Source organism: Vespula vulgaris, chromosome 5 (genome assembly GCF_905475345.1).
Source record: "Vespula vulgaris chromosome 5, iyVesVulg1.1, whole genome shotgun sequence".
In the NCBI taxonomy this organism is placed as follows: Eukaryota; Metazoa; Arthropoda; class Insecta; order Hymenoptera; family Vespidae; genus Vespula; species Vespula vulgaris.
Window position 1 is genome coordinate 7,851,209 of NC_066590.1, and position 12,984 is coordinate 7,864,192.

General features: G+C 37.3%; 1 protein-coding gene across 2 annotated transcripts in view; it reads right to left on the reverse strand.

The window, feature by feature from the left end:
• LOC127063942 (uncharacterized) overlaps window positions 1-12,984 on the reverse strand; it is a 158,499-nt gene that overhangs the window by 104,111 nt on the left and 41,404 nt on the right. For both annotated transcript variants that reach the window (XM_050994298.1, XM_050994299.1), the window contains 6 exons: window positions 6,108-7,757; window positions 5,813-5,987; window positions 5,400-5,639; window positions 4,994-5,233; window positions 4,608-4,798; window positions 365-407 (listed from right to left, as the gene is read on the reverse strand). In XM_050994298.1, the coding sequence (XP_050850255.1) occupies window positions 365-407; window positions 4,608-4,798; window positions 4,994-5,233; window positions 5,400-5,639; window positions 5,813-5,987; window positions 6,108-7,757 (2,539 nt within the window). The remainder of the gene's footprint in view (window positions 1-364; window positions 408-4,607; window positions 4,799-4,993; window positions 5,234-5,399; window positions 5,640-5,812; window positions 5,988-6,107; window positions 7,758-12,984) is intronic.

Consider the following 12,984-nt stretch of genomic DNA (forward strand, 5'->3'; position numbering starts at 1 on the left):
TGAGAATAAACATGTAAATTCTTTTCGAAGGACAAGAGCACACAGTTCTTTCTTTCTTTCACGTTTGTATTGCTATGACTAAGAAATTATTCCGACGATAACTTTTTCGACTTGTAACATCGAATACATATGTATGTACGTACATACATACATACATACATATATACATATACATGCATACACACACATATATAAGAATATACAAATTGAAAGAGAATTATCATTAGAAAGTTCGACACGTTGAAGAAATACATACTCGTATAGTTACACCAAAGCTGGCAGCAATTGTAACGATAAAGATAGTGAAAACGTAATAACGTTGGATATTATTTTACGTTATATGCGTTAGAGAGATAAGACTCACCTGATAATTGTCGTTCCGATTGCGAACGTGGCTGCTGCAGCGACTGAAACAAGACGGAACATTGTTATCGCATTTACATACTACCTATCCGTATGAAAAGAATTTTTTCTTTTTTTTTCTTTTTTTTTTTTTTTTCATTAATTGATATTGCACCTGACGTAATATTCGTCGAATTTATTGTGGAAAATTACATGTAAACGATTCGCTATGTCAGATAATTCTCATTTCCTCGTATTCTCGAATTAATCTTTGATAAAAAGAGAAGTATGAATTAATAAACGGAGAAGTAATATTTTTGTATAAATTTAATACTAAATAAACGTTATCCTCTGTTTCTAACAAGATCATTGCTCATATTGAAAATAATGTTAATAAATATGATATTTAATAGAATATATTTTTTGTCTTCGATACGATTAATATTTCCTATGTGAAAATCTTAAGAATATTGTTGAATAAACGATACAAAATTTTATATATACGCGTATCATTTAATAAAAAATTTTGAAAGCTAGAGTTATCTTTATTATTCGATCGTACAAACAAATTTATTACGTTCGAATAAATATAACTGTACTGATAGAAGACAAATATTAGAGATTAAATAAAACAAAGGAATAGATAAAAGGATTTAAATTTCTTATCTAGAGATAGTCGTTCCTTAACGACCTGCCTAACGTTTTACCTTGACAGAGACTCTTTAATGAACTGAACTTTACAACGCTTTACGAAACAAATATATTCTTCAGAAACGAAACAATGTTTACGTTCGTTTGATATTTCTTTGTGCGTTATAACCTTGACAACAATCGTCGAGGGAACGTATAAGTACTTTTGTTACTATTGGACTAGGTCAACGGATACTTTGGTCTCGACGATATGATACGTTTTTATTATAACAATCGATAGTTATTTAAGTCTCTTACGTTACACTCTCATGCGTAACGTAACTACAACACGTATCTATATATGTGTATATCTTTTTCGATGTTTTTTTTTTTTTTATACTCGCAGTACTTTGAACGTAGCAAGTAGCGTAAAAATTAAAAATAAATCTATCACAAAATATCTCTTCTTATTATTAGACTTAAACATTGTTAACGATAAATTATTTTTCTCTGTATAAAAAAAAAAAAAAAAAAAAAAAAAAAAAAGAAAGAAAATATTTTTTCTTAACCTAGTTACAAACGTCAAAGGATTAATTTCAATTAAGGTCAGTCAAGATAGAACAGAAAGTTCGAAGCTGTCTGACGCAACATGTCGTTAATTTAAATGGATGAGTCTCGAACGGATTCGCGAAAGGATGATAACGAAAGGATACGATACGCGACTAGGATAATATCCTCTCTTATTTTTCTTCACATTTTTTAAACGACTATTTGCCGTTCGTAAAGCACGACCCACTTGCAGGATTATGCTGACACGACCTCGAAACAAACCGCTGACCTTGACCTTTTCGTTATATCGCGATGAATTCGTAAAACGGATATCCGTCTAACTGCATAAATGTAAAAAAGCCACATGTTGGATCATTAATAACAAAGCTTTTTGTCGAAATAAATTCAACTTCCGGATGGTAGGATGACATACAAAATAGTAAGGTAAGTAAAGAAGTGGGACGAACCAGTTAACGATCTATCAAAAAAGAAAAGAAAAAAGGAAAAGAAAGAAATGTGAAAGATGATATATTAAAGATCAATCGATTCTTCCTTGCGTAAGACGATTATTTTATTTTTTTATTTTTTTGAAAATAATTTTCCAAGAATTTAGAATGAACGATCCGAGTTAATTGTCCTCTTTATTTTTTTTTATCTTCTCCTTCTTCTTTTCTTTTCTTTTCCTTTTTTTCTGAATTTTATTTTATTTTTCCTTTGCAAAATAGAAAAGAAACGAAGGAAAGAGGGTATACTCGAAGAGAGGCTACGTTTATTCGAGGGTCGAGGGATGCCAACCGACTAATACGTTGCCAACACGGCTCGCTGCTCCATTAGCTTTGATCATTCACTGATACACGTTTATTCTCCTTCCCTTGTGTTAGTAATATTTTTCTCTGTATTAGTAGGCGCATCCGTGTATACCGCGAAAACACACATTTGTCCGAGAGAAATGCTCGCTCGTGCGTAAACCACCACTTTGTGTGCTGACACTTCATTGATAATTTGTAAGCGCGGTTAGAAATACACGAAAAAAAAAAAGAAAAAAGAAAAAGAAAAAGAAAAAAAAAAGACTGATTTATACAACGAAAAAGAGAAGAAGAAAACAAAAAACAAAGCAAAATCTTTCGTTGTTGTACTCTTACTCCTACAATTACGAGTTTAATTCCTTTTCTTTTTTACGAGACGAATCGTACGAGTAAATATTAATTTCCGTTGGGAAATATTGACTCTCTTTCTCTCTCTCTCTCTCTCTCTCTCTCTCTCTGTCTTTCTTTCTCTGTCTATCTGTCTCTCTGTTTCTATTTAATTGATAAGAAACTCGCGGATTATTTGATATAGATAAAACACATATTTTACTTATCACGCGCTAATCGTTTCTCTTCTTTCCGATGTATTTATTTTTTCTTTTTATTTCTTTATTTCCTTCTATTTTATATTACTCTCCTTTTTGTATGTCATTCTATTTCATTTTACTTTCTTTCTTTTTTATTTTACTTTTCTTACCAGAAGAAGGACGTACAATGATAAGATTTGCTTGTTGAGAGACGTAAAACATGAAAAATCGTTGATATTTAAACGTGCTTTCAATCGTCTTTAGAAAATTAATACGGAAATTAAATTGCAACGCGATGCATTGAAGAGCATTGAAAATTTATCCCTTTAAACCTGCATCGATCGATAGTTGTTTTAGGTAAACGGAACACAAGCACTACGTTTATGCATTCGAGCGAAGTATGCTTTTGGTATCAAAGCATCGACGAGTGACCTTGAAATACTATGCCTCTACGATGATCGTCGTGTGTCCGTCCAATGTCGATGAATTATGTGAACCCGTTCTCCGATCTAATGCCCATCCCTACTATCTCTACTGACTATGCTTTTAAAAATAATCACTTCGCGTGCACGTTGCAGTGTGTTTCTAAATGTAACTTTAAGCATATATGCATTTCTGTGTGTGTGTGAGAGAGAGAGAGAGAGAGAGAAAATTACGATATAAAATAAATTTCTACGAAACGTAATATAAACTCGAAGAAGAATCGATCGTTATCTCGAACGATTACCCATATCTAAAAAAGCAACTCTCTGCTATGCGAAATCTTCGGTATGTATTTGGAAGCTAATACAAACTTAATCGAGTATTGCCGTCCATGTGAAAGGAAAATTAAGGCTCCATTCAGGCACGATCGCGTCTCGATCTTACTATGTTCGAAAGTCAAGAGGGAGAAAAGATAGGAAGGAAGAAAAGAAAAAGAGAAAAATGAAACGAGGAAGAGAGGAACAACAACAAAAAAAAAAAAGAAAAAGAAACAAGGCAAAGAAATATTATAGATACAAAACGTTGCGCCGTCGCCTAGATATTTCTTAGCTTTTTCTTTTTCCTTTTTTATCGGATCGTACTTCGTTATCGAGACTTTCAATAAGAAAATAAATAAACACGTATTGAAGAGAGAGATAGATAGATAGATAGAGAGAGAGAGAGAGAGAGAGAGATAAAAAGAAAAAAAAAAAACAGAATGCATTCTTTCGTTCTCGTTCGATAGAAACAGGTGTTGAAAGAGATGCCGCGAGTGAAAGGGAAATTAAAGCTCGAGGTTTCTACTCTTTTTTCTGTTTCTTCTTTTTTTTTTTTTTTCGTTTCATACCCTTTCGGCGATCAAGGTACGGATGCTGAAGGTACGAAGTCTGCGAATGGTACGAAGAAATGGTCGAAGAAGAAAAATACAAATAGCCGTGTTCTCGATGCTCGATGCAGTACACGGCTTGCGTGGGCAGAGACTAATGATTCGCCATAAGTGTGGATCACCAAACGAACTAACGGTCAAAGAGGTCTATCTCAACGGGATAATCTCGATATCTCGAATGCCATGCGAGCTTCAACGCGTATATGATTGATGTTACAATGCGAAAGCTAAGTAAGTGCGCTATTAACAGAGAATCTACTGCGAGAGTTATTATTTCCTTTTTAATTACTTGTCGAAAGCTGGTTCATCGTCGAAAAAAAAAAAAAAGGAAAAGAAAGAAATTAAAAAAAAAAAAAAGAAAATAATAAAAAAAGAGAGAAAAAATAAAAGAAACATTCGACTCACCGAGTTCTTCCCTGCGTTCTTTTCAACGTCGTTGTTTTCCAACAACGGCGCGCTACTGCTCTTTCCGCCCATTTCTACTGTCAACGGTTCTGGCTTCAACTGCAGACTCGCTGCCGATGGTGAGGAGGGTGCTCGAGGTGGAGTCTCCAATAATTCACCGGAGCTCAGCGAACTGACTGTCGTTGACAGACCTACGTATCGTATAACTTATTTCAATGAGAATTTGACCACGACATTACTCCATACAACCGTTCTTTCTCTTTTTTTTTTGTTCTTTCCTCTCTTCGAACTTATAAAAGCTTCTGATAAATTCTGCGATTATCTAATTAAAAAAAAAAAAAAAGGTAGGGGACAAATAAAATTACGATTAAAAAAAGCAAACTCACAGAGCGGTAAATTCGTAGGTCTAGGTGGTTTAACACGAGGTAAGGAATCGTCCAATCCACTGCTACTGTCAACAGCTTCTTGCAGATATCGATCCTCGTGATCTTTCGTTTGCGTGTGAACGCTCTCCCGTTTGATCCAAACGTCTTGATTGTTCTTGTCATTACGCGAGCTCAGCTTAGATGGTCTCCGGCGAATCCTTTCCCAGGTCTCCTTTCTGTGACACTTGTTCGAGGTCGGCGCTTTAAGAGGGAAAATAAATGAAAAAAAAGAAAGAAAAAGAAAAAACCAATGGGAATCGTTTTGTCGTAGCTAAGTACTTACTTCCTTATTTCTCTTTCTCTCTCTCTCTCTCTTTCTCTTCCTATCTCTTTTATTTTCCACAACATGTAAAAACTTTTCGCTTACGTTTGGTTAATCGTCGATCCGTGCTTCTAGGTGGGCTCGCCGTGCCGATTCCACTCTCGAGAGGGGAAGCTCTATCCGTAGCATCCGGTGACAAGCTACCTGATGAGATCTCATCCATGCTCTGCAAAAGATCTTGGGAGGAAGAGGAAGATCTGTTGTCGTCGTCTACGGTGTCTTGAGGCGATGGTGGGTCTAGAGTGCTCTCGTCTTGCAGCGACTGCGAATCCAATTGCGATTCCGCTATAAACGCCAAAGCGAACCAAGCTGGTAAGCGACGAATCGACGCCACTACTACTGCGTGTCAAATTCTTATCTATGTATTCTTTCGATGATAGAAAGGATGTAGTAAGAAAGAAAGAAAGAAAGAAAGAAAGGAAGGAAGGAAGAAAGGAGGGAGTTGTCACAAGGCTTACCTCGTGGAGACTCGCATTCGCTGACCCAAGTAAAGCTAGAACTTCTTGAAATGGGAGGTGAAGTTTGTGTGGCTATGTCCGAACAAGTAAAGGATTCCATTGGCGGACTGTTGGGACAACAGGAGCCTGAACCACTTCTGATTCTCGATAAAAGAGAGTGTAGAGAGATTGGCAACTGGAATTAACGAACGATTGGTTTCAATGATTCGATGAAACGTATTAATAAATTTATATTTGATTGTTCTCTCTTTCTCCCTTTTTTTTTTTTTTCGTTATACTACTCTATTGTTCTTACCGATCCCGATCTAGCATTTTGTTCCTCGACGATCCTCTTCACCTCGCCATTTTCAATCCTAACGTTTTCACAAACCGAATCGTTTCTATCTTCAGGCAAGTCACATTCGACCGCCACGTCGTTGCCCCTCGATCTCGAAATTGAAAATTTCTTCAGGTCTACCGGACTGGTCTCTCTTACGTCTCTATCGGATTCAGATAGTCTCTTCGCCGAGATATCAGAACGTAAAGTGAAAGGAGAAACGGCACGTTTTTTCGAGGACGTACCGTCCTTCGTTCGATTTCCCAAATGTAAAAGATCCTGATCGGGTAAGGAGGATACTCTGACGAGTACAACGTCGTTCGAGTTTTCATGAAAGACAGGCGTCTGTCTTCTTTTAAGAAACTTCCCAAATGGTGGTTTTTTCTCTTCGGTTGGCGTCACCGGTGCCGATTTCGGTACGTTGTTGTCCAACGATTTTGATCTACCAGCTATAACGTGATCGTCGTTCTTTTTGAACACGTCGTCGTAATCTGGATCCATACCGACGTCTTGATCGTCCTGAGTACGTTTAAATCTTTGAAACCTTGGCTGGCAATCTCTACGGCGTTTCTGATTCGTTGGAATAACAGGAAGACTGTGTTTCCTCTGGGAATCCGTTCGTTGACGAGGCGGAAGTTTGCTTTTCGATTCTTCCACTGTGATTATTCTTGAAGAAGACGTAGACGTAGACGTAGACGAAGAAGACGACGAGGAAGAAGAGGAAGAGGAAGAGGATGAGGAAGAGGAAGAAGAAGATGACGAGGAAGAAGATGAGGAAGAAGATGAGGAAGAGGAGGATGGAGGTAAGACGACCGGTACATCGTCGGACACGCTTCTTAACCCTACAATTTTCTTTGGCTCGCTGCTAACGTCCTCGACGGCTCGATTGATTCTCGTTGGTAGACTAGATACGTTTCTATTATTCCACGAGGCAGAATGATTTTTTACGTTCCTCGATAAGAACTCGTTGCTCTGACGATCGTCATTGACCAATCGATATCTATGTTGATCGATAACGACACCGAGATTGTCCGGTAGACTGCCGCTTTTACGTCGTGAAATCTCTTTCTCATTCGGCACCGATTCGTAATCAGAGTTTAAAAGAGAACGAACGTCGACTTCGTCGACGTAAGTCTCCCCTCTGTTACACCAATATTTATTATTTTTGACGTTGTCCCTGTTGATCTCGCAATAACTACCCTCGGAATTTTCGCTATCGGATAAACCGAACTCGCTCAACAATTCTTTGTACTTGATCGTTCTCGGCTCTTCCTTCTCCTTTCTCGTCGTATTTCGTCTCTCCGAATAATTTATCGATTTTTCTTTGGTTAACTCGTTTATCTCGTTCGCAATTATGCTATTGAATTCAGCGAGTATACTGTTCGACCACTCGCCAATATCATCCCCGATAATCGTCTTGTTATTCCCCCGTGGCAGAGAATTCTGTCGCTTCGGTACTCGAGTATTTCTCGTTGGCAAACATCTCGAAGCGTACGTCGAATCTTCCGAACTCGAGGTCCCTACCTTGACGGCTGTTGTTGTTACCTCTTGTTGCTTCGGATATTTCGGTTCCTCGATGACACGTAATGGAGTAGACGGTGCCGACTCGATGATCTCACCGATCTCTTCCTGCAACGTTTTAAATACTTCTTTATTTCATTCGTATATATCACGGTATCGTCTACGTATAAATATGTATATACGTATATATACGTATTCACGTACGTATTTATGTATGTAAGTATGAATGAATGAACGGTCACATGAATGGTTAAGAGTGCGTACTCGGATGTAAGGGAAAATAAATTCCAAATACAACATGCGCGACATTAAGCACGTATTATACGTTAAAATACATACAAGAGGGACGTCGACTTCAAACACTTTTATTGATCTTCAAAGGAAAATATGAGGTGGGTGGGGGAGGGCGAGGAAAGGGGTGGTTACAAGAATCCTCGAAGCGCGATAACCGGTAACCTTTGTCAGTAGAGTGCACGCAAACTCGTCGAGTTTCACCTTCTACCTACGTGAACGACAATAACAACATCAACGAATAGCAACAACGCGACAACGACGGGGGGACAGAACAGGAAGGGACGACAGGAGAGGAATAACAATGGCGACGCATGCGTAGCCCACGTAGATAATACGTACGCGTTGCGAGAAGGGAGAAATGTGGATAACGATGTGGAGAGTATTTATAGCGTCACGTAATGAAATGGCACATGATATGAGATATGTAGCATCCAATATTTCGCGTTATTTGACGCGGGTCGAATAAAATTAAATCGGCAAAAAGAAAAGATAGAAAAGAAAGGAAGAAAAGAAAGAGCAAAAAAAGATTCTAGACAATTTTATCCGCGCGATTGATTTTCCTTTCACATCGTTCTATCATTTCATATCTCCAATTTCGTTATCTAATTCGTTCAATTCTTAACAAACGACTTGCTTATTTTTGCAAATTCATTATAGTGTCTCCTCTAATAAACGAAACATTCATTTCTCCCTCTTGATTTTCTTTCATATTCCATTCAGCTTTTATTCCATTTCGAAGCAACAACTCGCCAACAACATCACAAATCCCGATTTCTTCTCTCCGTGACTCCCAACAACAAATTAGATTAACATAAATCAAAATTATATTCATCATTCTTGCACCGAAATCGCGTGACGAATCGTCGCGTTGCGAATTTAATCTCCGTAAATAATTCGAGTTAAATTGATTTAACATACAAAGGGACTTTAATTTTGGGAACGGAGCTTCTTCGAAGGGATCGAGGTTGATCCCTCGTGCGGAAGTAATCGAACGACGATCGTATCTCATCTATTACGAGAGCAGAAGAGAAGAAAAAGAAAGAAAGAGAAAGAGAAAGAGAAAGAGATAGAGACAGAGGTAGGTAGAGAAGGAAGAAGAGAGAAGAGAAAATCGATGGGTGGCGGATTTGTTTGACGGATTGGGAAACGTCGCGAGGCAGCCGCTGTTAAGAGAGATCGTTCGCGATAATAATCCGGTCGACACTTTCAACAGAGTTATATCCCACATAAGGCGCCTATTCAACGCGCCATGGTGCACGATGTAACGGCGTTGGAAGAACAATGGGGAAGCTCCACGCTTATGATCGATAGCTCGACTGGATATCATCGGGCTGAGAGAGAAAGACTGGATGTTTAAGACCTCTCTCTCTCTCTTTCTCTTTTTCTCTCTTTCTTTCTTTTTCTCACTCTCTTCCTCTTTCTCTCTCTCTCTCTCTCTCTCTCTCTCTCTCTCTCTCTCTCTCTCTCTCTCATTCTCTGCTTTTATCGGCTCGCTTGATCGTTCTCTCTACGCGATCTACACTGAATCATCTTCTGCCTACTCTCTGTTATTTATTTATACGAGCGTAATGGACGATGCCTGGTAATAAAGACGGATTTATTTCGGCCCTTTCGAATTATCTACTCTTTCTTTCTTCCTCTCTTTCTCTTTTTCTCTTTCTATCGAATACATTAGAAGAAAAAGATAAAAGAGTTTCGAGAGGATGCATTCGCATTTATATAAAAGATTTCGGGTAGATCGTTCATAAGTTATCGCTCGGTCTTATTGTTCCGTAAGTCTTTTGATTGGATATGAAATTGTGAGATAATAAGAATCTCTCGTTTAACAAGCCATCTTTTAAATCAAAATTATCTATGGCGTAATAAATAACGACGGACAAGATTTTGCATATGCATTTTGGAATTTCTTTACGCTCACATATGTGTGATTTATTTTAGTAATTATTTATTACATTTAACGTGAATAAAATTCGATTGAAAATGAGAACGGAGTTACGTTTGACATTTATTAAAAATGTATTTAGTTAAATAAGAATAGAATATAAGAAAGAATGTATAATTATTTTCTAGAAAAAAAAAATATATATATGTATAATAACTCATGAACGATAGTATAGAAGAAAACTATTGGAAAAAATGAAAAAGTTCGACAAAACGAAAGCAAGTTCCGTAAAACGATCGCGTCTCGTTACGCAAGAATGACGATCTTGATAACGAATAAGAATTTCGATCGAGAACAGGCGTCGATTCCCGTTAATTACCGATCGATACGATTAATTAAGCTACAATCTAGTAACGTTACGTCGGAATAGAACGGTCCAAGTTCGTTGTTCGAGCTAGTCCAAATGAAATGCGATCTATCGATCTATAGACGCAAATTACCAGCTACGATAGCACTTAAATCGCGCTGAATTCGAAATCTTTCTTTAGAGTTAAGCGAGAACGTGGTTAACGAGTTTCACTCGTCGTACAATCCAATTCGAAGTTTCGCTTATCTCGCATGCTTCGTAATAACGCAATAATCGAACGAGAAATATCGATTTTATATATATATATATACATACGCATATGTATATGTATATATATATATATATTCTCCTCTTTGATTATCAATATCATTGAATATAAATCGATCATTCGTAGGATCGTTGAAGCGATTTAAAATCATCCGTACTTTATTGTTTAGTAAAATCCTATTATTCGATATCGACTGTAATAATAATACGATGAAACAAAGTATTGTTTGCATTCAAGGTTATACGCTTTTGTCTTTGGTATTGTCAACGTGTCGATGATAAAGGGAGAACACGTATCTCGTCCCTTTATTTATTCGAACCGTATTAATAGACCCGATGAAATGTCGGATTTTATGTTACTACTCGTAAGTACGTATATGTAAGTATATACGTATGTGTATATAACGTGCGTGGGAGAAGAAAAGGCCACCGGTTCCTACTACAAATGTTATGTCGAAACCAAAAGAGGGACCCGTTCGATCCGATCCGATCCGATCAGATTCGATTCGATTCGATTCGATTCGATTCAATTCGAATGCGTGCTCGACGAGAACATCTTTGCGTGTGAAACAATGTTCCTCGTTAAGACGCTTTCACATGGGACCTTACGTCACGCGTCGGTGGCCATAGCTAATGGTGATGGCGATAGCGATGGCGATGGTAATGGCGATGCCGATGCCGATGTTGTTGTGGTCGTTCGCGTGGTGATTGTGCTCGAATAAATTATATAGGGATTCTCTCCTAGCGAGAGAATACAAAATGACGTGCTCTTTGATAATCTACTGTTACTACGAGCCTTTTTTCTCTCACGATTCTTTAAAATTTCTTTCGTCTTTATACGAAAAGAGTGTCTGTGTGTTCGACGTCATTCCCTGAGAGAGAGAGAGAGAGAGAGAGAGAGAAAAAAAAGGAAAGAAAGAGGAAAAAATAAGAAGAAGAAAAAGAAGATTATTCGGTACCAGACGAAAAAATTCACGTGTTGACGTCACCCATGGACAAGAATCTTCCTTCAGTAATAAACTCGATAAATCGCGACGTTCTAACGGAATAGATTTACAAAAGCAACGACGTGCTGATGCGAGAGAGTTTATAGGCGATCGAGCGTTTTTGAAATTTCTATGAACATGATATATTTATATATATGTATAGACAGATAGATATATGATCTATCTATCTATCTATCTTCTATTAAACTTCGTCCACCTACGTGTATTACAACCTACACGTAAAATTATCCGAACCATGTGTGTAAAGTTACGAAATTGAAGAATTTTAAGAGAAATATGTCGGAGTTGCGATCGAATCGATCGATGGATCGATCTTTTCTGTTTTTCTTTACATTACTTATATAGCTCTCCGATCACGTACAACGTACACGCGGCCAATTTTAAGGGTCCCTTCTCCTTTATCGATCGAACTTTCCTTCGCTCACGTAACTCACACGCACACCTCGTATTAAGATTTCTCATCGTTCTTTTTCTTTTTTCTTGTGTCTTTTCTTTTTCTTTTTCTTTTTATCACTCGACGTTACCTCATTATTATCCAAGTAACATAACGAAGAAAATCTAGGATAGGACTTTACGTAAAACATTACGAGTAATTCTAATAGCAGCTTGGTTAACTAGTAGCTCAAGGTCAAACGACATTAATCGATATAATGCATTCGTTGTATCGTTTCGATGATAGTCTCGATGTAAAAACTTCTTTAATAGCACGCTAATTAAATGAAGTCCATCGTGATTAAACTTACGATCGAGTCACTGTACGATCGTCTATGAATTTAAACGATAATTCGATCAGCGAGACGTAAAGCTGCGATTTAATCGAACTCGACGTCGTTCGAGTAAAGTTCCAACGGAGTATGAACTTTCGAAATGTTGTTTCCAAATACTCTATCGTTTCGAATAACGTATTATCAAAGTACAATAGATTACGATTGACGATTTATTCGAATGAAAAAAATCATGAGACATTTATTTACTAATCGATAAAATTATTCAACTTCCTTTCATTCTCGTTAACTTAAAATTTTCTCGTAGAATCTATCGTTAGAATTTTAAACGTATTTTCAAAAGATACGAGAATACATATATACACACATACGCACATATATATATATATATATACACGCGTATATATAAAGAAAATGAAAAAATATAAAAAAAAATAAAAATATAAAAAAATATAGAAATCGTTTTGTTCATCCAAACGAATAGAACGCGTTGAGACCGTTTAAGAAGAACTCGATAAGTAATGAAATCATCAGCTACCACCGACGACGATCGTGCGTTCGATGGGATCGATCAAATTAATCGTCTATAATAAGATCGCTCGAGCAGACAGATAGACCGTCCAACCGAGAGGAGAGAAAATAAAATAAGAAGAACAAGACATAAGGAAGGTACGTTTGTAAAATAGGGAGGGTGGAAATGACGTGTTTAGTGGAAGCGCGAATATGTTAAATCGACCGAAGAATTGATAGGATAAGAATTGAGAGAGACGGTGGTTTTGCGTTGTTCTATTCG